The 27,983-nt window shown below is 39.0% G+C and overlaps 1 protein-coding gene across 1 annotated transcript; it reads right to left on the reverse strand.

The window, feature by feature from the left end:
* Window positions 1–510: 510 nt before the first annotated feature.
* LOC145992398 (uncharacterized) lies at window positions 511–27,977 on the reverse strand. Its single transcript, XM_083128779.1, has 5 exons — window positions 27,891–27,977; window positions 23,727–23,873; window positions 15,633–16,075; window positions 2,624–2,868; window positions 511–515 (listed from the first exon to the last, which is right to left on the reverse strand). Exons 2-5 carry the CDS (start codon window positions 23,760–23,762, stop codon window positions 511–513), a joined length of 729 nt encoding a protein of 242 aa, XP_082984905.1. The 5' UTR covers window positions 23,763–23,873; window positions 27,891–27,977.
* Between the last annotated feature and the right edge of the window lie 6 nt (window positions 27,978–27,983).

Here is a 27,983-nt window from a genome sequence, read left to right on the forward strand (position 1 = left end):
CGTAAAATGACCATGGCTTGCTTTACTCATCGGTTGCAGTAACTGGCACATTTGGCTATTATTTTGGTGTTTGCAAATAAAACCGTGTCCCTTGGTAATGCTGTGTTTGACTTTACTGGTTGGAATAATCTGATGTTCATTGCATTGCTGTTCAATAGTGCATCCTGTTTGGCCTATATATATAGTGTCCCACATTCACATGGTGCACAGTATACTCCTTGAATGAAGAGTTCCAGGTCATCCTTGACTGAACAGAGTAGGGCCTTGGTTTTCAGTGGTGATCTGTGAATGGTCTTAACTCTGTGCATGGCTAGAATTTTACTTAACTTCCCGAACGTGTGTCTGTGGAAGAACACACACTAAGATGCGTTTAGAGGAAATTCAGCTATCGTCATAATCATATCAATGCAGCAGATGGAGGGCACATAGACCATGCTTTGCAGAATTCACCAGCGTGCATCAGACTGGTGCACCAAAAATTACGTCAAATTCCGTGAAATTCGGAAAGCTTCATACTGAAACAAATTAAAGTTAGATTTGGAATACACACTCATATTCACATTTATCAGGAAAAATGCACCATCAGTGACTAAATCACAGAAGATATTTCATGAATATTATATATTTTCTCTTAACGTCATCTTGTTTTGCACATCCGCTACAAATTTAAGTGGTATTCTTTTGTAAAGATTTTGAATATTGCAAATCGATGCTTTCCTGCATGTTGCCACAGAAGATGGACGCATGTTTTGATGCATCGGCATACTTTATTTCACTTCATGTGCAAGTGAAGGAGTAGTAGTATTTAAAATGTAGACAGTTTATGTCTGCATCCAGTTTATTCGCCCTCCGTGCAACAAAATTGGCGGGACATTCCGTACTATTGCCTACAGAATGTATATCATGAATGCAGATGATGCCATCTTGATTCACCAGCCACACCAGCTCTTGAGGCCGGTGTAAAATGATGACGTCATGGTTTAACCTGGTGATGCGGCGCTTCTGTGCTTCATATGGTGTTTTCCTATGATATTATTCATGCAAATTTATGCGATTTGTCCAAAAACTGTGGGTGATAAGATGTTTCGAGTATCATATTTCAACTCCGGAGGTCGAAATACATAAAGCACACATACATTTTTGAAAAAAAATTTGGAAGACATGCGGTGTTTCTGTGCTTCATATGGTGTTTTCCTGTATGATATTATTCATGCAAATTTATGCGATTTGTGCAAAAACTGTGGGTGATACGATGTTTTGAGTATCATATTTGAATTCAGGAGGTCGAAATGCATAAAGTACACATACATTTTTCAAAAAGGTTTTTTTTTTTTTTTTTTTTTTGACTTTTCATTTTGTTGCATTGTGAATTGGTATTCATGTCCAGATATTATTAGAATTATTAAATCAAGAAGACTTAGGTGGGAAGGCCATGTGGCACGAACAGGAGAGGAAAGAGGAGTTTACAGGATTCTTCTTGGGAAGCCTAATGGTAAGAGACCAGTAGGAAGGCCCAAGACAAAGATGGATAGGAAGGCCAAGACGAAGATGGAGAGATAACATTGAGATGCATCTAAAGGAAATTGGTACGGATGGAAAAGATTGGATAGATCTTGCTCAGGATAGGGACATATGGAAGGCGTTTGTTGCTGCAGCCATAAACCTTCGGGATTAAGAAGGCTAAGTAACTCATCCTCTCTTTATCCATCCACCCATTCTCTACTTTAGAACAGACTTTCCGTGACACCCTTTACCCCCCCACATAGCTTTGCCCATTAACTCTTCATTGCTCTTTCTTTATTCTTTCTCCTCTTTCCTTGTTTCCTTCTCTTTCTCATTCTAAATTTCTCCTCCCCACTTGGTCCCTGCATCTTATCATTGTGAATTCTTATATGATGGACAAGAAGTGACTTGTATGAAAAGGCTTTTTGACATGTTGCACACACAAATGGTTGATTTCCCGTATGCTTTTTTGTGTGATCCGTAAAAGTTGATCTCCTTGCAAATGCTTTTCCACAAGTTGCACATAAAAATCGTTTCTCTCCTGTGTGAATTACTGAATGTTTTGCAAGGTATGCCTTACGTGCATATGATTTTCCACATGTAACGCAGACATATCGTGATTCTCCAGTGTGAATTTTTGAATGTCTGACTAGTTCAGACTTCATTAGAAATGCCTTTTTGCATGCTGCACACACATATGGTGTCATTCGAGCATGAATTTTTAGATATTCACTAAGGTCTTCATTCCTCGTAAATGTTTTTCTACGCTTTCCACGCACATGTAGTTTCTCTCCACTTTGAATTCTTGCATGATTGGAAAGATGTCCTATTTCTGTAAATGCTTTGTTGGATGTTGCACACACATATGGCTTCTCTCCACAGTGAACTTTTGAATGTTTATTGACATGTTTCTTGTCTCTTAATTTATTTATGAATACAACACACTTGTATTGTTTGTCACCAGATTGACTTGTGTGCTGATTAAGATTATGTTTGTGTATTAATGCTTTTTTGCATGTCACACACAAATACCTCTTTATTCCAATTTGAATTTGTAGGTGATCCAAAAATAATTCATTTTGATTACAATTTTTCTTACAATTATTGCATTTCAAATTACTTTGAGAGATGGACAATGGTCTATATTCTCTGGCCGCACCAGGTTCTAAATTAGGTCCTTGAATCAACGCAGGATCTTTGGTGGATGCTGCTGTTGTGCTACAAGATGGAATCCTAGGTTGATGGAAGTCTTTCTGATGTAAGTTATTTGAAATATATTCAATTCCTTCTGAATTTGAATTTTCAACAATACTTGTGTTTTCTTGTTGCACAAAACTTGGAAACTCTGCATTCTTCATTGAGTACCTGGAAGTAGATTTAGATAAAAAATGTAATTAAACTGCATGATATTTATGAGCATATATTTCATAAATTTCTTGATTGAGAAGGGAAATTGCGAAGTGCTCTTTTAGTGGAGGCTGTGTGAGACCAAGAGCTGCTTTATTAAATCATAATTTTACAGAACGTTAAACAATAGTAATTCTTTACCGAGGATTAATTTTTCATCTTTAGTGTTCTTACTAATGTTGCAAGTTCTGCAAACATTATGCACACACAAGATTGAATGTGATCACTAGGGCTAGGATTTTTATGACCTAAAAATCACCAAAATATGCAAAATAAAATATGGTCTTATGACCTAAAATTGAACAAAATATGCACTATAATTTGAAAAATATGCCCTTATAAATGGACTGTTTCGAACATCAATATCTAAATGCTGAGATATTTTCACATTCGTACTATTTTTAGTTTACTTTATGGGCCCTGAGTTGCAATACCCAATGAATAATTTCTGTACATTTTCAAATGAAAATGAAAAATATTTTGCTGCAGACCCCCCCCAAAAAAAACAGAAAAAAAAAGAGTGAACCTGGGAGTAAGAATGAATCCACTTCGAAAATGACTGTATATTTCTTGAAAAAGCGAAAATATGCTGAATATGACTGAAAATCCATCAATATACGTGGTCTGTTAGGAAAGTAATGACACTGGCAACACTGTGCACAAACGGGCAACGCTGATGCCCCAACCTTCACACGGCAGGCAGGCGAATGCTTGCTGTTGACTCAGTACAAGTTTCAACTTGCTACAGTTGCTACACGATTGTTGAGAGCGTCTGACGTAAAGTTGTGTTTGTGAGGTGCGTTACGAAAATGAACTGGCAAAAGTTTGAACAACGTTGTGCCATCAAATTTTGTGTTAAGCTTGGCGAATCCGCTACTGTGACTTAGTTACAAAAAGTTACAAAGGGCTTATGGAGAACATGCACTATCTAGGGCACAAGTGTTCAGATGACACAAGTCCTTTTTAGAAGGCCGAGAACAAGTGGAAGATGAACCTCGTGCGGGAAGACCTTCAACCTCAAAAACGGATGACAATGTGGAAAGAGTGAGGTCTCTCGTGAGGTCAGATCATCGATTGACGGTGAGAATGATCAGTAGTGAGTTAAATTTGAACGTGTGTACTGAATGAAGTCCTTGCAAGACTCAGGAAAAGGTTGCACGTGTGCGACCAGAGATTGCACGCACTTGGATGCTGCACCATGACAATGCAGCATGTCATACGGCAGTCTCAATCAATGAAGTTTTGGCAAAAAAAAAAAAAACATTCCTGTGGTTTCTCAGCCCCCTTTTTCGCCAGATCTCAGTCCCTGTGACTTTTTTTATTCCCCTTGCTCAAAAACCACTTGAAAGGATGCCAATTTGATACTTTGGATAATATCCAGAAAAGCGTAACCGACCAGCTGAAAGGTATTCCAGCAGAAGCCTTCCAGCACTGCTACGAACAATGGAAACAACGCCTCAATCGCTGCGTAGCTGCCCAAGGGAACTATTTTGAAAGGGATAATCTTGATTTGTAAAAATAATAAAATTCATCGTTTACAGAAAATCAGTCTCATTACTTTCCTAAGAGACCACATATGCTCCATCATGCAGAAATGGCTAAATATGCCAAAATATGCCCTTAAGAAGCACCTTAATTTAATTCGTTTCTTCATAATATGAATTTATATACGTTTGGGGAACACATCACCCTTACCAAAATAAATATGCTAAGTCATGAAAATCCTAGACCTAGTGACTACATTTGCAAAACTCAAGGTACAGACATTCTTATAGCTACTTGTAATGGTTGTTAAATGAAGTTGCTATGTTTCAAATTATGTGCAATTTGATAGAATCATCATTATTTAACTTGCACTAAAATTAACAACTGCATGCCAATATGTTGCGTTGCAGTAGCTCAGTCGTTAGGGCATTTGACTACTATGCGAGAGACACAGGTTCGATGCTGGGTGCAAGTATCTCCAGCACCTACCCAGCTTCGTATAAAGTGAGTACCTGGAGGAAACTCTTGAGGGTCAAGGCAGCCAGGGGTTTGGTGCTAATCACATCACCTTCGGCCGTGATCAAGAAAGTGTGGAGTCCTAACTCCACATTCCTTATATGCCTTCATTGCATGGTGCAAAAGCACAGGGGAGCACCTTACTTTTACATTCCCAATAAATATCAAGAGGGGAAGTTGACAGTTCATGGCATTTTTTTAAATAAAAAAAAATGCACAGAACCAGTGAGAAACAGTACAGATATGTGCTTTCAAGCGAAAGAATATCAGCACGTAGCAATGAAAACAAGTGCATTTTTTTTATTATTATATTTTACGAGAATTATAAATATATTACTTGCGTCACTCATGTACAAAACATTTTATTTGGATTTGTACAGGTAAAATCATATTTGGACATCTCAGATATGTTTCCTTGTTAGAAATTATTTACCTCTATGGTAAAAATTATATTTTTAATGCCATTTTGAAATATCAATGTCCCATAAATTTACAAACCAATGGGTGAACTCAATTTCCCCCTCTTATTTCCCCATATTTCATCAGGTCCCAGTGAATTTCTTCTACAAAACTGTAGTCAGCAATGGGATTACTATGCAAATTTCATGGCACAGAGAAACTGTTTAAAAAAGTTACAGTAGTAAAATATTTGAAACCTGTAGATTATAACTAATCATTCTTCATGGAGGAGCCCTCTGAGAATAATAAAAACACATCTGTTAGTCAGAGACCTGTGAATCTCACATTAGAAGACACTGTGGAGTTAATTCCCATCATTTTCTACAAAGATTTGTATCATCAACTAAATAACATTAACAAAGGAAAAACCATGTGAAAAGCATTTAATTTCAGTAATTGGCTTAAACCAACAATTTACCATTCAAAATGTATTTTCTGCAAAAGAGTGGAATGTAACTTATTCGTTCATGACAATCTAAAATGGCTCTGGACTGGGTTGTGGTTCCTTTAGAGAAAATTGCCATTTAGTCTGAACAGAAAGAGGTGCATTTACAAAATAAATATATGTAATATACTTTAGAAAATACTTTGCAATCACAGATTAATTAATATTTGTCCACAAAAAAATTAAAAATAGAATGTGGACTAATAGTTGCTTGCACAATTATAAAGTGTGTGTCCCATAATCTTCCAGACTGATGTCGTAGTGCATTTACATATTTTATGATTTGAGAAAACACTTTATCTCCAACTGCCCTGATGTTCTCTCTTTCTTGCTAGTAAATTTGAGCATTGGGAAAGGATCCTAACCTCCTAAAAGTTACAGTAACACAAGCGACACCACCCTAGGATACCATGTTGGAAATGAGCAGAAAAACCAAATAGTTCAACATTGCCGAGACCTGATTAAGGTTACGGACACGGATTCAAACTTCCTGAAAACTATCATGACCGTTGACGAAACGTGGTGTTTCCAATATGAGCCATTACCAAAGTGCAAGCATTCGGTGTGGAAGAACCAAGGGTCCCCAAAACCCAGGAAAGTTCGTCTGCACAAGTCCCGTAGGTATCAAGACGATGCTCATCACATTCTTCGACATCATGGGTATCTTTCATAGAGAATTTGTTCCCAATGGACAGACGATCTCAGGGGAGTTCGACCTTGAGGTTTTGAATTGTCTGTGGGCAGGAATTCGACGAGTACGCCGACAATACCAACAACAGGGCACATGGTCCCTTTTGATAAGAAAGCATCAAGTCACCGGTCTGAGGTTGTTCATCAGTTTTTGGCCTCCAAGGGAGATTGTTCTGCTTGATCATCCCCCCTATTCTCTGAATCTGTCTCCTCCTACATCTTTTCCCGGAACTGAAATTGCAGTTGAAAGGGACCCAGTTTGATGCTGTTGCAGACATTCAAAAATCTTCGACCGAGTATCTCAACACTATTCCCGTTAGACTTGCAGAAATGTTTTGAAAAGCTGCACGAGTGTTGCATTCAGTGTAATGAAGCACAAGGAGTTTATTTTGATTAATATACACCCAAGAGTGTAATTGCATGTGCAGTTCCTGTTTTCTGGTCCTTGTCCGGAAAATTATGGGACACAGTGTATTTACATGTTTTAAAGAACTTGTATCCAGCGATGTTATAGAAAATTTGGAAATCACTTGGTCTCTTATGTTGAAACCCAATCTCTCCAACGTTTCTTCTAACATGGGACAATGAGATTTACTTAGCATGAAGTGTACCTATTAGTTGAGAAGACTTCATAAACATTACAATAATGAATCTGGTGTATTTGATTAATCTTATCTGCCGAGCTTGTTTGCTTTTCGTCTGCTACAGAAGTTTCAAGATATGTGGTTGAAAGATAAGATTTATTTCAAACATTTCTTTGGTTGGCAAATTTAATCCATGAATTTCACATTCAAGTGCGAAATGTTTTAAAAACGTTTTGAAGATAATTTATATCAAATGATACTTATACTTGAAGAGATCACTATTTTTCGTCATAATTCTCACCACCTACCCAAATACTCACCACAAGTCAACAGAAAGTATTGGGTATAAAAGAAATATGATCACTAGTTTTATCTTATGCTGCTTATTTCAATTGTGGGCCCTTTATGGATAAACATTTTATCTAACACCATTTACCTTCTGAAAAATTGCTATTGCAGAGAATTGAACCTATGACTATTGACACTAAATCTGATCATGTTAACTTTAAGCCAATAATGCCACTTGAATTTAATATAATTTGTTATTGATTATGCTTGGCTCACGTATATGCTAATATTGTAATGTGAAAAGGATTAAAGTTGTAGTGCTGCATGTAAAATGATGTAGGTTGAAAAGTGATGGTAGTATGAAACAGGTTTGTAACCCAGCATTATATTTCAAGCTGTCAGGCAAGTCACTGGCAGAGGTCTACACTAGACCTGAAACAGACCCATTGCAAGAAATTACTCCTAAAATACAATTGTCAAAAAAAAATAGGGGAGCAAGCCAGAAACTGCACAAAAAACTCAGAAAGTGGTGCAACAGTGATTTATTTGCTTGCTAATAACTGCTAACACTGCAGCACACCTGTTTGGCATATAATCAAAATATTATCAATAAGTTCTTGGGGGAGCATTTATCACCCCTCCAGGACAGCCATTTTCAGCTGTTGAAGAGTTGCAGGAGGTCCCGGCCTAACTGATATGCATCTTCCCAGGGCATCCCAGACATGTTCTATCAGATTAAGGTCTGGGGAACACGTGGGCCAAAACATCCTCTCAATACCCTCACCTGAAGCAAGTTGTTCATCATCTGCACTCGGTGGGAACAGGCATTATTGTCCATAAAAATGAATGATTCACCAATTCCTTTAGATAGAGGCAGAACATGAGGCTTCAGGAACTCATCTCAATACCACTGATCTGTCACGGTACTATTCCGGATGATATGGAGGTCAGTACGTAGGCGATTGGTGATTCCTGTCCCACACTATAATTCCAACCCCATACTGGGATACTTCACGCACATTAGTTGGACAATGACAAGTTCCATGTTCCCTCCAGATTAGCATACGTCTATTGTCTGACTGCAGACTACAGTGCGACTCATCGGAGAAGAGAACTTGACTCCACTTGGCACGCCCCCCCTTACAGTGTACTGCGGCCCATTTTCTACTGTCCCGACCATGTTGTGCAGTCAAAGGGACACAAACCACTGACTTTCGTGCATAGAGGGCACCTTGACGTAGTCAGTCGGGAACGGTTTGGGTTCATATCCTGTGGGCTGTTGCCATGAGAAGCTCACATTGCAAGTCAGTTGCAGTTTGTCACCTGTTCCGAGTTGTTAACAGTAAATACCGGTCGCCCCTCGCTGTCGATGTCCTGGCCTCCATTGCACAATTCCCACCTCCTGAAAACGTGTCCACAGGGCAGAAATGACACTTCGAGAGATACCGAGAGCTTCTGCTACCTGCCTTTAAGTCCGTCCCGCTTCAATCATTCCAATGGCTCTCCATGTGATAGATTCTTGGAAATCGTGCTGTGGCATCATTGTTCATATTCAATACTTAACTACACAAACCCACACACACTCTCTCACAGTCAGTATTGCACTACTGGGGTGCCCGTGAGATTGGTTCGTTCGACATCTAATCTCCTTTTGTGAGTCATGCCTCGTGATGTCACTCGCTGAAGCTACTGCTGCAACACTCCAGTGTGGATTGTTACAGGAAGGGCCACCAAGGGCAAATTATAGTTGAACAGTTTTCTGGCTTGTATATGCAGTTTCTGACCAGTTTATAATGAAACCTGCGCAACCAACTTGCTGGATCTCTTTACCTACATGGCTCCTGTCAGGCATTCTAAATCTGTCAGGTACCCGTGCTCCTGAGTTAACTGGCAAGTCACAGTGCATTCTTTCAATCAAATCCATACCCTCCCATTGCATGGCATAGTGTCCATGAAACAGTAGTGTTGCCGACTACAGTAGGTTTCCACTTCATAGAAAATGAACCCAAAGCTTTGTATGACACATCACCAATGAGATTTACAAATGGTGCTACTTTGCTACTTTTCCATATACACACAAACAGACTTTGAAATAGGTTTCCGTAGTGTCTTCCTCCATTCGAATATGGCGTAAACACATTCTCAAAATCCGTTTTGTGAGATTTATTCCTCTCTGTGACACCTCGAAGGCCGAGAGTGTTAATGCTGGACTTGCGATCTTGCCACCTACATTTGTAGTGATTTGCTTTATTTTACTTCGCTTCTTGTGCCACTTTTGGCTAATTTGCGAAGATGAGGATGAGTGATGACATCATGAAATTGATGGACACTAACAAACGTCCATGCCCAGGCTGGGATTCGAACCTGGGACCCCTGGCATCGTAGTGCGATGTGCTAACCACTCCACCAGGGGGGCCGGCTTTTCCACCTACAATCCCAGGTTTGATTGCTGGCATGGGCATTGGTGTTATTTTACGACTCTCCCTTCATCAATTTTATCGCATCACCTTTCAACCTCAAGTTGTGATCAGCCTAAAGATATAGAAAAGCAACATTATAAAAATACATAATCTCTAATGCTTCTAAGTTTTCTAAAATATCCTTTTTATTTTGACTTGTTTGATTTAGTCAAATTTCATGAACATTTTGCTCCCTCCAGGGATAAATTAAATGAAGCTGCCATTGTTGACCCTATGGAATACATAAATACTAGTTTCTTTAAATATGGCCTGCATTACTGTCACTATTTGGCTAAATAAATTTATTCTCCTTCGAGGAGATAGCTCCTCCTAGCACTTCATGATTTAGGAGCTACGTAAGTAGGCAACATTGACTGAAATTGACCATGTGGTGAAGAATCGTGCTAAGCATACACTGCCTGAGGGCTGTTTCCTTCCAGCAAGTTTAGCAGACCTTCTGGGTCTCGTTGAATGCCCAGTTACCTTGTAAGTGAAGAGCACCTTGGTGAGGAGGAACCTGGGTAAAGAGACAAGTTGACTCGTTGGCATGGGCTGGGCAGCAGGAAAACTATTCTAACAAGCAATAAACGGTGGCGGAGCTGGGACTTTGTACTGGTCTGGTCACTGGTGCCACACTTCCCAGCCTGTTATACACATTACAAACAAGGTCAATAAAGGGAAAGGGGACCAACAGCAGCTTGCAGGTGGGGAAAAGTCCTGCTGTGTCTTATTGCCATGATATTTAAAGTTATTACAGTCGTTCAAGACAGAAAAGGTGCAGTACTTTTTCCTATGCAAACGAAATTGCTGATAATTATTGAACATTTTGTGACTTATTTAGCATGTGAATGGTTCTGAGCAATGGCATGTTCAAGGGGGATATTTTGGGGGGTCATAACCCCCTCCCGTTTGGACCAGCATTAGTACAAAAAAAACAACAAAAGGCAGGAAAGGATGGCAAAATGAGGTTGGACTACTCAAAATAGTATATGAACCCCCCCCCTCCTTTTTGAAAATTCTGGACATGCCACTGGCTCTGAGTGTTCAAGAGGATCAATCTGATGTCGAAGCAAAACCACCTTATGAGACTGCAGATTCAAAATGATACAATTTTGCTCCTTTATGTTGGATGAGTCATTGCTGCGACAACTTTAGAACAGTCAGACATAACACTGGCACTGGTAGCAGCCTCCCTCCAGACTGGCACAAGAGAAGAAGTTAAAGAAACTCGTGGTGGAATGGAAGGTCCTGGTTGTTTTAGAGATAAAGCACTTGTTGAAGACTGAGAAGCTGGACTACAGCATTTCTTTTTTCTTTTTATCCACAGCATGCTTATTCCTGAACTAAGTTGCACCTTCTTCCACCCTTGTTGTCAATGTAATGGACACACGAGCAATATTCCCTATGCAGATAGAAGCAATAAAAATAAAGAAAGGCTGCTTCATGAAATTATTGCAGAGCCTTCATAGCAGTTGCAGAATAATGAGCTCTTGTGAGGGAAGATGGGAGTTTTTTTTTTTTTACTCACTCCTTCCTAAAAACAATATCGGATAACAGCAGCTGGCAAACTCTTTATACTTTTTCCCCCTATAAGCTATGTACCAAATACAAAGAAAGGAAAAGTTTTCACAAGCAAGTCCCCCCCCCCCCCCATCAACTAGGAAGGATTCCGTAAAAGCATGAGTAAAGACGTATGAGCCATAATTGAGACATGTTCTCAATTATCTAGGGATGTGCCGAAGCCGATTACAGATGTATGCAGAAATTGACATATCGGCATCGGTATCGGCAAAAATCCGATATTTAAACCAGTACAGATTATACTAGAGTTTTACCTTCTAATAAGTTTTATATTTTAGTTTTGTAAGATTTATTGAAAATTAGGTTATGATTCATCATTATTGTAGAGTTTTTGTAATAAAGTTATTGCAAACTCTCATTCAGAGGATCAACCCAACTCAAAATCGGAAATAAAACAGTACATTGCTGAACCAGGATCTGCTGTTGTATTGGAAATTCAAAAATGAGTATGTAAACCTGAAGCAAGTGTTGAATATACATGGGATATCTGCTGCATCAGTATTCCGTGATTGGGTGTTCAGTGTTGCTGAACAGATTTGCGATAAGAGAAGAAGTAGGTTACTTCCTGAAGTGCTTCCAAAACTCGTGTTTCTGAAGTTGAATCTGGCAGCAGTAAATTGCCAACATTAAGAACAGGAATTCATTTTGCATTTCAAAGAACCGCTTGTGTACTAATATAAAATCTCTTGAGAATCCATGTTCTTCTTAAAGGTTCACATAACCACCTTTTGCAGATGCAAATGTACATTCGCATCTCTTGAGAATATACAGGAAAACCTCGTTAATACGAAGTTCAAGGGACCAAAAATGTCAACTTCATATTAAACGACTTCGAGTTATCCAAACTTTTCAAGATGGCGCCTGTTTTCAGGTGTAAATAAAGTAGAGTATAAATTACCCCCACAAAGGATGTTTTATACTTGGTGGTAGCTCAGAAAATAAGCTTTATATGTACTATATAATAATATTGTACGTTTTAAAGAAACTGTACAAAATGTTACACAAAATGAGAACACGGAGCTTAACGCGGACACAAAGATTCCAAGGAGACTGTTAACACCATTTATCCTGCCTAGTTATACAACCGGTTATGCACTGGATGCATGTCGTGGCAAAAAGTCTTATAAAAAACGGTATTTTCTTTTAATTGTGCAAAGTCGTTGCTCTTCCACGAAATTCTTACAATTTTAGTTCATAAGAAACCCGTTTGCATGGAGACCTACGGAAAGGAAAACAATCTCGTTTATTGCAAGAAGTGAAACTGGGAAGAATCTTGACAGTAGTCACAGTGGCGCGAGCAAGAGACGGGAGATAATCGGACAGAATGAATATTGGATTTTGTGTGCTTTCACTAGAACATTGTCCGTTACTGGATTAACTGGTAAGAGAAGATTCTTTTGGGAGAGAACACAACCTTTCCCTGGCACAAAACAAAACAAAAAAATCGGGGCTGTAAATTTCGTTCTGGTTCGGCTGTCTAAAACACATCGTAAAAAAAGTCATGTATTCTTTGCTTCAGTTAACTTCATATTCACCCCCCCCCCCCCTCCCGCTTTGCAGGGATCAGTTCAAACTCTTCCTCAACTTGCATTGTAATCCACTCTGAAAAAGTAAACACACAACTTGCGATCTGTTTGCACAGAATGTGTATCCTAGGACACATTAAACAGTGACGCACTCGATAATGACTCTGGTTTGGATCCCACTTTAAACTGTATATTTAGTCCCGCCTAGCTCATCAGCATAAAATGAACTAAAAACAAGCTTTACGAAACTTGCGTATTTTCAGATTAATCGACAATTTATTGTTATTGTAGGTTTCAGGAGTATTCTGGAGGTCAAACACTCGCTCCGCCAAAACTTTTCCTCTCGTATTCCTACATTGAGCATTGCTCAATTAGACCGGCTCGAAGTTAGAGCAGCAGGTGGCAGAAGGGAAATCATCGGCATTTTAAAGATAACGCAGTTGTCGAAGACCGAACTTTTATCAGCAGTGTGAAAAAAAAAGATCCTTGCATTACCTTTTACCATGCAACAGACAATAATACGGGCAATATTTCCTATCCAGACAGCTGCATTCAAACAAGAAAGAGGGACCTGAATTCTGCAATTATCACATTACCATGCACACCAGTGGCGGATAATGAGCTGTTGTAGGAGAAGGAAGGGGGTTAAATTTCTTTTACTTATCATGCGGTTTTTGTTCGTTTTCAAGAAGGTATTCAGAACTGTTCGATTTGCTGATAGATAAAGGGGAGAAGTCACTCAGACAACAAAACACCGTTTTGGCAAATTTTATGACCGGCACAGTTGGGAAACGTATGAAGCGGGAAACTGGAGTTGCAACATACGTAAGATAGACGTCAACTTTTGCGGGAAACCTAGATGACAACGCATTAAGCGGGTTGACGATCTTTAGTTGGCCTATGCGACTGATTATCTGTAACAGTTTCCCTTTTTTTTATGAAGTTCTACAGGGCACAAAGAACACGCTTTTAATTAAAGTGGTTACCGGAAGTTGTCGGCTACCAGGCCAAACGTTGCTCGCTCACGGGAAATTGCTGTATCTCGAGCTCAGAGCTAGACAGATGGGTGAGACTTTCAGGCGCCACGCGTCTTGTATTTTGGAACATTCGTGCGATCTTATCTCGCATTTCTCATCTAGCACTGGTGAATATTTCCAAGGTGGCGCATTCAACGGGGAAAGAGCTTCACCTCCCATGCACAATGACAAAGAATGTCAATGTCCAGCGGGCATTTCGGGCTGCTTCCCTCGAGTTGTCAGCAGCTCTTAGAACAAGGAAACACGTCAAGGTCAAGTTAAAATAACGTCCAAGCTCTCTCCACATTCGATCTTCTCTTGTCGACTTACGCAGGTGTCTACTTCGAATTAAGCGAAACCAGTTTTGCGGAAGGGTCTTGTAAACAACTCCGTATTAAAAATTATCTGTATTTCGATTTATCCGTACTGAAATACATTATAAATCCTATCTTATTGGCTGGGGAATGGGAAGAACTTCGGATTAAAGGGTACTTCGTATTAACCAATATCGTATTAACGAGGTTTTCCTGTATATGTATATATATGATATGCAATATAAATGTACATACATAGCAAATTTATTTTTGTCATGCTGAAAATAACATCCCATTTCTGTTTAATAATCTTATGTATCGGAATCGGTTAAATATCAGCATCGGTTCCAAAAATTATCAGTGAGTACATCGGCATCAGTTAATTTGCAGCTTCGTCACATCCCTACAATTATCCATACATGTTTTTTGTGGAGAGAGGGAGAACAAAGACAACTCAGTTACACAATTAGAATGTGTTCAAGCCCTAGAAAAAGCAGCCTTTAGTGACTATTGCTTTGGAAATAGTGAGCACGTTCGCGGATATAAAGGCAGAAGTTCAAGATCTCATGGTGAATGAATGAGACTGCTGCAAAAACAAGGAATAGGGAAGGGAGAGGTCAATTGGCCTACGGAACACGCTTCTGGCAAATTTTATGACATCGGCAGAGCTTGGGAAATGTACGCGGGAAATGCGAGTTCCGGCAAACATAAGATTCCACGTAAACGTCAGAATGCTTAATATGGTATTTTGCAGGCAATTGGCTGAACGGATTAAGCAGGTAAATCTTGCCTGTACCCCCACCCTTCCCCCGCATCTTCACCATTCATTTCTTGTGATTTTTTGAATTTGCATTAATGATTTAGAACAGATTGATGCAATACAGCAAACTTCATTGTGTATATATAGTACCTAATTTTACCATTTTAATTAACTTTGAATAATACATTTTTTCACTTCTGTCCCCCATTAAACGTATAACTGAGAATTCACTGTATTAGTAGAAAGAATGATTTTTTTTTTCGCCTGTGTGATATATCTACAAAGACATAGGTTTTAATTGTACAGTCACGGACACTGCTGGCTTGTAATGAGTACATTGACTTTCAATGGAATCGTTACAAGCCGGCAGTGTCCGTGACTGTACATTGTCAGATCCCATCGTGCTTAATGTTTTTGACCATGAAAAGAAGAATAGAGTATGTTTCAACGATCTGCTTTTGTATTGCAAAAATTTTGCACTGAGTGTTAGGTTACTCTAAATTGTAGTTTATGCTATCACCCATATCAAGTAAATTAATATAGTTGAAATATTGTCATGCAAAGCTTCATTCTCACAGGGGGAAAAATCATATGATTACCTTTCTCCTTCTGCAGATGGGCTTTCATCTTCACTTCTCGGCTCACTCTTCACTTCACTAGGTTCTACTCTAACATTGTCACCACTTTTGTTTTCAAATCCACTGGCACCAAACTGTGTACCAATCAAACTTTCCTCCTTTATGAATACACTTTCAATACCAGCCCACAGGAACTGCTGGGAGGAACTGTCATCAGCAGTGTACATCTCGTAGACTTTCATATTTTCTCCCACTGGTTCGGATTTAATGACTGTCAATGGTTTTGGTTGCCCACTGTTTCCAACCATCTCTTCATGAGGAAGAACATGTAATGTTTTACCTATATTATTCTCAAGGTCAGGTACTAACTTCAGGTCTGGGGACAAAGAGTTTTCGGCACACTTCAGCTCTTCCTGTTGTCTGCTTGTCTCGACCTGTGTTGACGAGGGTGAGGCATCTGAAGCCTGCAAAAACATTACACAAATAATAAACACTTTGAACCCAAATTAACCCTCAAATGTGTAGTTTTGGAATGCTCTTAAACTTCTAAATCAAATAACTTTCTACTTGTGCCCTCAAATAGCATACTTGCACATGTAGAATTATAGTGCTTCATATGTAGACATTACTTCACTACTTAAATGGACTGAAGTCTATCAATGAGGGCATCCTCAGTAAAAATGCTGCAAAGCCAAGGGTCTCAGGTTTGAACCCTGTGTTAGGCATGGGTGCATAATTGTGAATGACACTCCCATATTTCATTAGTTCTTCAAGACCATTAAACAAAGAGGTACAAAAATGATGTAAATAACATAAATAGAAGAAAAAGCTATCAGCAAAGTAGTGTTGCCAGTTCTTGTTAGCCTCTTATATAATTTTTTGTGTTTTTGAAAGCATTCAACATGCTTCAACCTTGTGAGTTTTTCTCATCAACATATTAATTAAATGCAAATTAATTTGCAATTAAATTACCATAATAAAATATTCATGGTACTTGTAAATACTATTTTATTTTGATTCTCTACACAGCTGCATATACTAGTCTATATAATTAGATTAAAAACATTTCACTTAAGATTCCTAGCACCATACCATCATATCCACCTTAATTATTTAGTATACATTGAAAATCCAGAGACAATAATATTTTTTTTGGTCGCAATGATATCAGAATGGAAATTTCTTTGAAATCTCTACATTCAGAATTAAAGGAAGTTACCATTTCCAAAATTTTCCGGCAACAAAATGCTTGAAATTTCCTGACATGGCAAAAAAGCACTTGACCATTTCTTTAAAATGTATATATCATTTATATCAATATCATTTTACTATTTTTCCTAACACCACTGTTATTACATTACCAAGCAATTTAAATACAATATTCATAATAATACTGTACATTCAATTTTTTAGATTAATTAGTATTCTCAATAAATTAATCAAAAATACAAAACTTTTGTACTTACGAGGTTTGGCTAGAAAAAAACCGGATTGATGTTGCTCTTGGCAAACAACGAATGCGCGAAGGTTGAGCAATGCATGATTCTATACTACCATACCCTGCCTACAGAATGACTAATTGCCCTGGGTGCAGGCCTCTCAGTTTCGCTGTGGCACTTGGACAAAGTGGAACGTGCATCTGTGCTCCGTCGGAAAAATGCTGAGTATTAAAATGGAACAGCGTGTCAATATGAAGTTCTTTTACAAACTGGGGAAATCCGCAACAGAAGCTTACGACATGTTAAAATCTGTGTACGGGGATGAGTGTTTATCACACACACAAGTGTTTGAGTGGTTTAAACGGTTTAAAGAAGGACAGGAAATGATCCAAGACATCCCACGTTCAGGACGACCATGCACGTCGAAAACGGAAACAAACATTCAAAAAGTGATCGATGTGATTCGAAAAGATCATCGATTGACCATTAGAGCAGTTGCTGAAATCACAGGAATAGACAAAGAAAGTGTTCGACAAATTTTACACGAGAATTTGAACATGAGTAAAGTGTGTTCAAAACTCGTGCCAAGGAACCTGACATTGGAACAGAAGGAAGCTCGAGTGAACATTTGTACGGACACTTTGAAGAACACTGAAACAGACCCTACATTCTTAGAGAGAGTGATAACCTGTGATGAATCGTGGTTTTTCACGTACGACCCTGCCACAAAGCGGCAATCAATGCATTGGAAGACCCCGAGTTCGCCACGTCACAAGAAAGCTCGCATGAGCAAGTCCAAATTCAAAGCCATGATGATTGTCTTTTTCGACATTCGAGGCATTGTGTACGTTCATTGGGTACCCGAGGGTCAAACTGTAAACCAACATCATTACATTAATGTGCTGAAAACCCTTCGTGAGCGAGTAAGAAGACGACGACCTGATTTGTGGCAACGGAAGTCATGATTCTGCACCAAGACAATGCTCCTGTCCATACGGCCCTGTCAGTGAAGACATTTTTGGCTAAATATGGCATCCCAGTGTTAGAACATCCGCCGTATTCACCGGACCTTGCTCCCTGTGACTTCTTTTTATTCCCCAGAGTGAAGTCCGCCCTAAAAGGAACCAGATTTGAGACAGTAGAAGCTGTGCAAAGAAAAGCGACGGATGTAATGAACATGATCTCCGAAAATGACTGGCAACACTGCTTCCAGCAATGGAAAATTCGTATGGAGTGGTGTACAGATCGTGCAGGGGAGTACTTTGAAGGAGATAAAGTTCCTGTTGCACAAAATCCCGAATAAAAGATTTCATAGCATCAGTCTGGTTTTTTTCTAGCCAAACCTCGTACGTGTACATCTATTATTTCATACGATGTTTCGGGAACAACCGTTCCCTTCTTCAGGTACTTTTTCTTGGCTACCAGAGTTATGTCATAGCCACGTCAAATCATCTCAAACGTCAGAAAAGAAGGAAACGGTATAGTTTAGGTGAAGGTGTACATTTCCCCTGACAAAGTTTTGTGATAAACCCCCGTCTCTTGCCTTTCTTGCTGATTTCAAAATCCAAAAAGCTTATCCTATTGTCCTTCATTTCCTCTTTCGTAAATTTAATTCTTTCTTCTTGTTCTCCCATTTTAGAAAAAAATCATTCCAACCCATCCGCTTCTCCGATAACCAGGATATCGTCGACATATCTACTGTAAAATATAACCTCAGTTCCCATTAAATTCAGGGCTCCACTCTCTATATAGTCTTGAAAGATGCTGGATATTATCCCGAAAACTGGGTTTCCCATAGCCAATCCCTCTTTTTGGAGGTAAATTTTCCCATTACAGCAAAATTAATTATACATTGTACAAAGGTTGAACCACCTTACATATTCCCATGCTATCACCACATTAATCCCTTTCCCCATCAACCACCTTTGCAGGCAGTCGGCGGCTTTTTCTCTGGGAACACTGGGATACTGGTTAACGACGTCAAAACTCATTATTCTATCTGTGCTTGTAATTTCTAGTTTTTCTATCTTCCTTTTTACGTCCCATGAGTTTTTGACACTGAATTCTGTGTTATCCCCGACCCCTTTGATTTTTGAAACCAGAATCTTGGCCAATTTATATCCCGGGTGCATATACATAGGGATAATTGGCCTTAGCGGAGTTCCTTCCTTATGTGTTTTAGGTATTCCAAAGGCAACTGGGAATCCCTTTTTGCAGTCCTCAATTAACCTCTTTTTCTCCACCCTAGCCAGCATAATACTAGTTTCTATCCCCTTCTTCGTCTCTCTTCTTATTTTATTAATAAGGTTCTGGCTCACCTCTTTAAAGTCGTCACTGAAAAAAACATTCCTCCAATTTCCTTTTGTAATCATCTTTATCAATAATGACCATTTTATTACCTTTGTCAGAGCGAATTAGAAATACATTGTTGTCCTTGACCCATTTCTTGACTATTTATACCACTTGTTCTTTTCTTTTTCTCCCGCATTATCATCTCCCCCCTTGGTATTTTAATTTCTGATTAGTTGCTCAATGATGTAATGAATCTTTTGCTTGACCTCCCTTCTGAAATCCTTGTCGTCCAAAATGGCCACTATTCCTTCTGCAGCTATGATAAATTCTTCTTATTCTATTTCATCGCTCCCAATAGCAAATTTTTGCCCTTTCCCCATGATTACATTCAAATCTGAAGGAAGATCTTTCTTAGTCGGGTTAAGCACTAGTACCTCTCCCCCGCTATCCTTCCTTCCCCTTTATTAATTTATTCTTATGTTTTCTTTTACATATCCGCCATTCTACCTAATTTACCTTGAATTCTTATCCTATGCTCGCTTTTCGCAGATTTCACAAATTTATGATGCCTTTCCTCGATTCTACTCCAAGTCACCCCATCCATAATGGTGCTTAGCTCCAAATGCAACTGTAAACACACTTTATTAAGTCTGTTCACTATGCCGTATGCTTCTCTTATACACTCATGCTCATAAATTAAGGATAATGCTGAATCTTGTACAAAGAAATATTTGATGTGCACGTTGCAGCTTGAAATGATGTCTGGGTACTGTACCAAAGAACCTGTGTTGACTATGACCTTGATCCAGTGTGTGGTGGCGCTGTAAGCAGACAAATGACTCACAGGAGCGAAACTGCTGACCAGAGCACAGTGCCTATAGGAAGTGTGCAGTTGTGTTCGGTTGAGCGAATGGTGAGTGTGTGTGTGAAATGGCTCAACAAACACATATTGATGATGTAATGAGGGGAAGGATACTTGGACAGCTAGAGGCGGGCCAAAGACAGCAGGTCGTGTCACAGGTGCTCCATGTGCCACAAAGTGTCATCTCACGATTATGGCAACGATTCAAACAGACTGGAAACGTGTCTCGGCGCTACAGCAGTGGACGTCCACAGTGTACAACACCACGAGAAGACAGGTATCTGACCGTAAGTGCCCGGAAACACTGACGGAGTACTGCCGGGGTCCTTGCTTGAGACCTTGCAGCTGCCACCGGAACAGTTGTTCCCAGACACACTGTGTACAGACGACTCAACAGGCACGGTTTATTCGCCCGGAGGCCTGCAATTTGCATTCCACTGTCAAATGGTCACAGAGTATCCCGTAACAACTGGTGTAGAGAACACAGGGCATGGACAATGGAAGAATGGTCTCAGGTACTCTTCACTGACGAGTCCAGGTATAGTCTCAACAATGATTCTCGTCGTGTAACCATCTGGCGTGAACCAGGAACCAAATACCGACCCAGTACCATCGTCGAAAGGGACCAGTATGGAGGTGGTGGTGTCATGGTGTGGGTGGCATTATCCTGGGTTCACGTACACCCTTGCATATCTTCGAAAGAGGTACTGTAACAGGTCAGGTGTACCGGGATGTTATTCTGCAAGACTACGTTCGTCTTTTCAGAGGTGCAGTCGGTCCTACGTTCCTCCTGATGGATGACAATGCCAGGCCACACCGAGCTGCTATTGTGGAGGAGTACCTTCAAACAGAAGACATCATACGAATGGAGTGGCGTGCCTATTCCCCCGACCTCAACCCAATCGAACATGCTTGGGATGCTTTAGGACGACGTGTCGCCGCACGTCTTCCACCTCCTGGGACTCTTCAGGAGCTCCGACAGGCACTGGTGCAAGAATGGGAGGCCATACCCCAACAGCTGCTCGACAACCCCCTCCAGAGTATGCCAAGTCGTTGTACTGCATGTGTCAATGTACATGGGCATCACATTCCATACTGAAACCTGTGCACATGCTCAAAGAACTGTGGAACAACATTTTACAATCTCTCTTGCTTTGTATCATATGTGCGCTCTTTGGTTTTTCTCACGTTTTCTGCAATAAACATGGTTAAGCAGGGTATGTGGATGTCTCTCTTGTGTGTTCAACATGTGTCTGTGCTACCACAACTAGCTTGTTTCAGTGCTGTATCGTGGGGCACCAAAACCTCTATTATCCTTAATTTATGAGCATGAGTGTACAATTTCCCAACATTCCCATCTGAACCTTCTTATTTTTTGTTCATGTCCTTTAACGCCCGGCGAGGAAGAAACCAACAGTCAACATGGGGAAGTGTAACAGGCAGGCATCTTTTTAACATTTTAATTGTATATAGGGTTTTTAGAAGAGAAGTTTTTACAGTGATGGTTTTAAACAAACGAGGGAACATGGGGGAGTAAAGATTGTAGAAATGTTTTCCAAATTCCACCTTCACCTAAACTATACCGTTTCCTTCTTTCCTGACGTTTGAGATGATATGACGTGGCTATGACATAACTCTGGTAGCCAAGAAAAAGTACCTGAAGAAGGGAACGGTAAGAAATAATAGATACTCACTACACGTAAGTACAAAAGATTTGTATTTTTGATTAATTTATTGAGAATACGAATTAATCTATATAAAAGTGAGTAAGTCGCACACATCAAATATTATGGATTCCATTTTTTACATACTGTAATATTCTATATTGCTTTTTGTTTTGTCTGTACCAATTTTCACTAAGTTTTCCCATTTCAATCAGTTTCATTTTTTATAATCTGAGGTAGAAATCTTGGTCCCATCAACCTGGAATCCTCCGGACTCTGCTGTATCACTATACCTTAACACTTATTCAACACAAAGTAACCAGAAACAAAAATCTAAGAATTAATAAGAAAAATACAACTTGAAATGGCACATATTGCATTAATGGAACATTTTAATATCTGGTCAGACCAATGGGTGTTTTTCTTTTTTGTGCCAGCATTTATTAATAGTGGGTCCAACATATTGCAGAACAGACAGTTAATATATGACACTTGAAATTTTTTTAAGTTGCAGTAGAAGGTATTGCCTCCTAGATTTTTGAGGATGTAAAAGTCAATGAAACTGGGGAAAATGTTATGACTTTGAAATACTTATCTTAAAATTAATATATTCATAGGATATTCTCCTCTCCCTCACAAAATACTGTATTAACCATAAAATATCACATGGAGCGTTATTGGCATATTAACACATTAAGTCCAAGCATTAACAGGGTGGTCACTTTAGAACTATGATAAAATTCAAGTATAATTCCTGGTTTTCAAGGTATAGTTTCCTAAAATTCAATGGTACAAACAGATTTTTTTCTCCATTTCAACCTTACATTTACTACTCTCACCATGCACACATACAGTACATACCACACACACAAATATATTAACAACATAAAGGATCTGTATGATTAAAATGTATCCAAAAATTCTAATTAAATTCAATTAAACGTATATACATTTAAAATATTTCATTTAAGGCATCATTATACACACTCAGACTCAAAATATATCTACAAGCACAAGTCACAAATGTTGCAGGACATACAAATCTACAAAAAATTGTTAATTGTGAAAGAATTTCAATCTCAAATTTACCTAATCAACTTGTGGATATTTTATCATCTATCTGTCAGGTAAATTGTTCTGCAAAGGACACTAACAAAGTAAAATAATTGAGAGAATTCTGTGTTATTTTCCATGCAGCCATATTTTCCTTTCTCGATAAATAAAAACTAAATTGTGAAAAAATACCCTCAGGGCATTTATAAATATGTATAAATTCAATGGGATTTAGATTAATAAAAGTTCCAATTTTTTACATCTACAGAGAAAAATTCATGAATAATTCATAATAACTCCTGGAATTCAAGAAACTCCCGGTGAGTAGCCACCCTGATTTATATCATGAGATAATTTTGAAACAAATGACATTTTGATTAGAGTTGTGTGTTCATGCAATAGAAAGAATCAAGGGAGAAAGATTAAACTGAAACATATTTAACTATTGTACAGAGACTAGCCATCTAAGGCTGTGAGTGTGTACTGATAGTGTAAGTTTGAAAAAGTTTAGGAAACCTGGAAAAAATATCATTGGAATACATACATAACTTTATTGTATTATTTTGTAGTACATGTCCTAAACACCTGTACTTTACAGGAAGAATATTCCAAAATGTCACTACCACTAGAGCTTGAATCTTTTAAAAAACAAATTGGACACAAAATGTCTGCATTAATCTGTCTTGGGTCCACAATTTAAAAACTTCCATTGCAGAGTCTTATTTACGTAAAATTGTCTCTCATGCTAGCGGTTAAGTTATGATAAAACTTTGTACATCTTACATCAGATATTGACACTGCTTACCTCATACTGTTGCATGTCTTGGCTGTATTCTTCCATTGCCACGATGTAGTTATTGAGACTCTTCACAGGCTTTGAATATTCAGGAAGTTCTCCATTCACCAATGCATGTCAGGCACACAAGCAGTGGTAACAATCATCCTTAAGAACCTATTGGTAAAAAGGCAAAAGTAAGTAGTGGTACACAGAAAAGAAACAAACAATGTTATTGCTTGTGACATCAAACGACAGAGTATTTTGTATTTATAATTATTTGGCATCAAACACTTTCATATTTGACAGAAAACATGTTAGGGTTCAGTTAAAAGTTTGTGCTTACAGTACAGCATGAGTCGTTACTCAGCAAGAGTCCACAAATGGTTGCCAGCGACAATTTATTGCACAGCTTGGGGTCCGGAAACCACCAGCAAAGTGTTCAACGACAAGCACACTCTGTTCCACTGAGTACCGACTCATACTGCACTGCTTTGTTACTGTATTTAAATCACGAACTACTGATTGTAAGCACAAACTTTCAACCGAACCCAAACAAACACAAACCACTACCTGGTGCATCACAACAGCAGGGCGAAGAACTAAGACTGAAAGCACATGTCTGTATGATTTGCATTTAATGGCAGAATCACCCAGATACACACACACACACGCATGCCCATGCAAGGACTAGAGAGACAGTGGAGCCATCTCCAATGAAGTCACCATCCTTCTCATACACCAAGGTATGTCAGTAGCAAATTTCATTACATTATGACCAATAGTTTGATTTTTATAAGCAAAAATCAGGAGTGAAACATCCACCAGCAGATGTAGGGAATGCTTCAGTCATTCTCCAGACCGCAGACTACAAGAAAATTTCAAAACTTCTAGCAGACTGCACATACCGAAAACTCCTCTGAGATCCCACAGCAGCAGTTGAAAGAAAGACCAGAGCACTCCGGAAGAAAACATAATTACCGAAACAAATTCTTGGCAAATTGACACTGCACAAAACAATACCACCACAACTGTACAGACTCCACAAAATACACAAGACCGTAGTGCCATTAAGACCAAGTGTCAGCACCAGTGAATGCTAATGAAGGTTTCACCAACAAATGTCAATAAAAATGTATGTTCAAAGTGTATAAACAGAGCATATAATTTGTGTGAAAAGAGAAAAACACGCTGTTTCATGCAACATTGTTATTCGTACAGGCAAGAGTTTCAATCCTCCTCGCATACAGCACCACCGCTATTCGGGCAATTTCGTGAATTTTGCAACTTCGTAACAAGTTTGAACATGCAGCCGCGCTCCCCATCAAGCGGAATGCTGGCGTAGGTATTATTGTAGGCCTATCGTCTATCTATCAGCATGTTCGAAATGGGCAAGCTAGAGGAACTTAGTTCCGACCTGAAGGATGTTATTATAAATTTGAACCTTAGAGATTATTCGTTAAGAAAAATTGGACAAACCGTCAATAAATCACACTCCACAGTTCAATACATAGTAAACAAATGTAGAGAGGAAGGTTGAACACAGAATGTGCTGAGAAAACCAAGAGAGAGACGGTTCAATAAACGTGATGAACGCTTTATTTTAAAAACAATGCGAACCCCCCCCCCCCACCTAACTCTTCCTCAGTTACGACTGTTACTATTTTGCTGGCAAGATGATATCCGATCAAACTGTCCGTCGTGCCTTGTGGAAGAATAGATATCATAGAATACCACGAAAGAGGCCGTATGTAAATAAGGTGAATCGCAGGAATAGACATTCATTCGCGAAAGAGCACATCCACAAGGACCAGGAATTTTGGGATAGAGTCATATGGTCAGACGAGTCCAAGATTAATATATACGGGTCAGATGGGATAAATAGGGTCTGGAGAAAATCAAATAAAGACAATGATCACATTAACACAGTTCCAACAGTTAAACACGGGGGTGGGTCATTACTGATTTGGGGCTGTATGTCGTCCAAAGGTTCTTTATACCATCCAGTTTATTGATGGTATCATGGATGCATATGTCTATTTGGACATATTGAAGAACAATGTAAAGCAGAGTACCCAAAAAAATGGACATGCCTCCTATCTACAGATTCCAACAAGACAATGACAGTAAGCATAAGGCGCGAATTAACATGAATTGGCGGTAACAGTTTACTATCCTTCAGACACCTATAACTTCTTAGTTTCGTCAATTTTTGACATTCGTGCTAACCTTTCTGCTTCACGGAACATTCCGTGAATGGTTTTTGGGGCTATCCATCCCGAAATCGGTGGGAAATTTAAACTAAAAAATTATTTTCGTTTGAAATTTTTGAGTCCAAATTTTTCACTGATTCCGGGCTCCGCCCCTGAGGTAATTGACCTACCGCCCCCAACCTCTAACGTAGACTTGCCTACGCTCCGGCTTTCTCTATAGACTCCCTGTTAAAGGCATGTTAGAAATTGGCCGGAGTCACCTGCCCCCAAATGAGCCCCAAACTTTTAAATTTGAAGAAATCCGTTTCCAGGATACGGAAAACTTACCTGAATTTCACACAAAACACCTTCCCGATGTTAGACAATACTACAGGAACTTATTACGGTAAGTAGTTTCTTCTGTAGAAATGAAGAAATCTGGGTAAAATTTTCCTATCCGCAAAACATATTTCTTCAATTTTACAGGAGAAATTACTTACCGAATGCAGTTTATTTATAATTGTGGAAGTTCGGGGAAGTGTTTTCTCTCATTATTCATTGAATTTTGCCGGTAAATCATCTATTTTTCGATATAAATGTGTGACCGATGCACGAAAGCTCTTACATCCATTTACTTCCAGGTGGATGAAGCCTGTGTGATGACGTAATCCTGGTCAGTGTTTCCAAACTCGTGTTTTTGTAACTGAAGAAGGTAAGAAGGCAAATGGTTTGTGGGGCTACGCATATTTTTTCGAAACCAATTTTTAACTATTGAAACCTATACGTAACCCTACCTAACCTAACTTTACCAGAAATGGTTCATGGGGCTATCCGTGCATGGTTCGTGGGGCTATTTATGAATGGATCATGGGGTATCCGTGAATGGTTCGCGGGGCTATCTGTGCATGGTTCATGGGGTTTTTGAATCTGGAAAAAAAAAAAAATACAAAATCAGTAACACGAAACTAGGTATTTTTCGATGAAGGAGGCTGCAACACTGCATAAGCACTGATCATTGACAACGCTAGTCAAGATTTCTCCGACATATTGCGTGTGACGCAAGCAAAAGCGAACAAAAAATAATTACTCGATATGTCTAAAATTGATATTATTTGCGTGGAAAAAAAGGAAATGCCACCTTCAAGAATCCTTAGGAATGCAGAATATGTAAGTATCAATGTTAAAAATAAGAAAATAAGGGAATTAGAGACGTTTGATGGTTACTGAAATTTTGCCGAAATCTGTCCGAAGGATAGTAAACTAGTACCGCAAAGGAGTGTATTTCTTTTCAGATATTGAAGCATTTTCTGGTAAATTTCTCATATCGGACAAACGGATTTCTTCAAATTTACAGAAGAAATTACTTACCGAATGCAGTTTCTTTATACTTGTGGAAGTTCGGGGAAGTGTTTTCTCTCATCGTTCATTGAATTTTGCCGGTAAATCATCTATTTTTGATATACATGTGTGACAGATGCACGAAAGCTCTTGCATCCATTTACTTCCAGGTGGATGTAGCCTGTGTGTGTGATGACGTAATCCCGGTCAGTGTTTCCAAACACGTGATTTTGTAACTGAAGAAGGTACGTTTCCGCAAATGGTTTGTGGGGCTATGTGTCAATGGTTCGTGGGGCTATGCGAGAATGGTGTGTGGGGCTACTCAAAATTTTTTCGAAACCAATTTTTTACTATTGTAACCTATACGTAACCCTACCTAACCTAACCTTACCGGAAATGGTTCGTAGGGCTATGTGTTAATGGTTTGTGGGGCTATGCGAGAATGGTGTGTGGGGCTACGCATATTTCTTTCGAAACCAATTTTTTACTATTGTAACCTATACGTGACCCTACCTAACCTAAACTTACCGGGAATGGTTCGTGGGCTCCGGTACCCTTTCCTACACCCTCGATTTTTCGCACATTTCAAATATTCTTGTTACAAAAATGATGTTTCTAAATAGCGCGGAAAGTAATTTTTTGATCTACGTGCTACGAAACTTACGTTTTTTATGAAATTAAAATTCCTTGCGTAACGTCAAAAAGGTTTTTCAGAACTTTATGATGGCATATGATGCATTCATGTCACAGGCGCAAG

Source organism: Lepisma saccharinum, chromosome 9, assembly GCF_977018435.1.
Source record: "Lepisma saccharinum chromosome 9, izLepSacc3.1, whole genome shotgun sequence".
Lineage (NCBI taxonomy): Eukaryota > Metazoa > Arthropoda > Insecta > Zygentoma > Lepismatidae > Lepisma > Lepisma saccharinum.

Bases quoted from the DNA above. Each gene is read 5' to 3' on its own strand.
- LOC145992398 (XM_083128779.1), bottom strand. From the start codon at position 23,762: ATGGAAGAATACAGCCAAGACATGCAACAGTATGAG. The intron at 16,076-23,726 runs GTAAGCAGTGTC...ATGTTTTTGCAG, and splicing joins AAGACATGCAACAGTATGAG to GCTTCAGATGCCTCACCCTC. The intron at 2,869-15,632 runs GTAATCATATGA...ATCTACTTCCAG, and splicing joins CCATCTGCAGAAGGAGAAAG to GTACTCAATGAAGAATGCAG.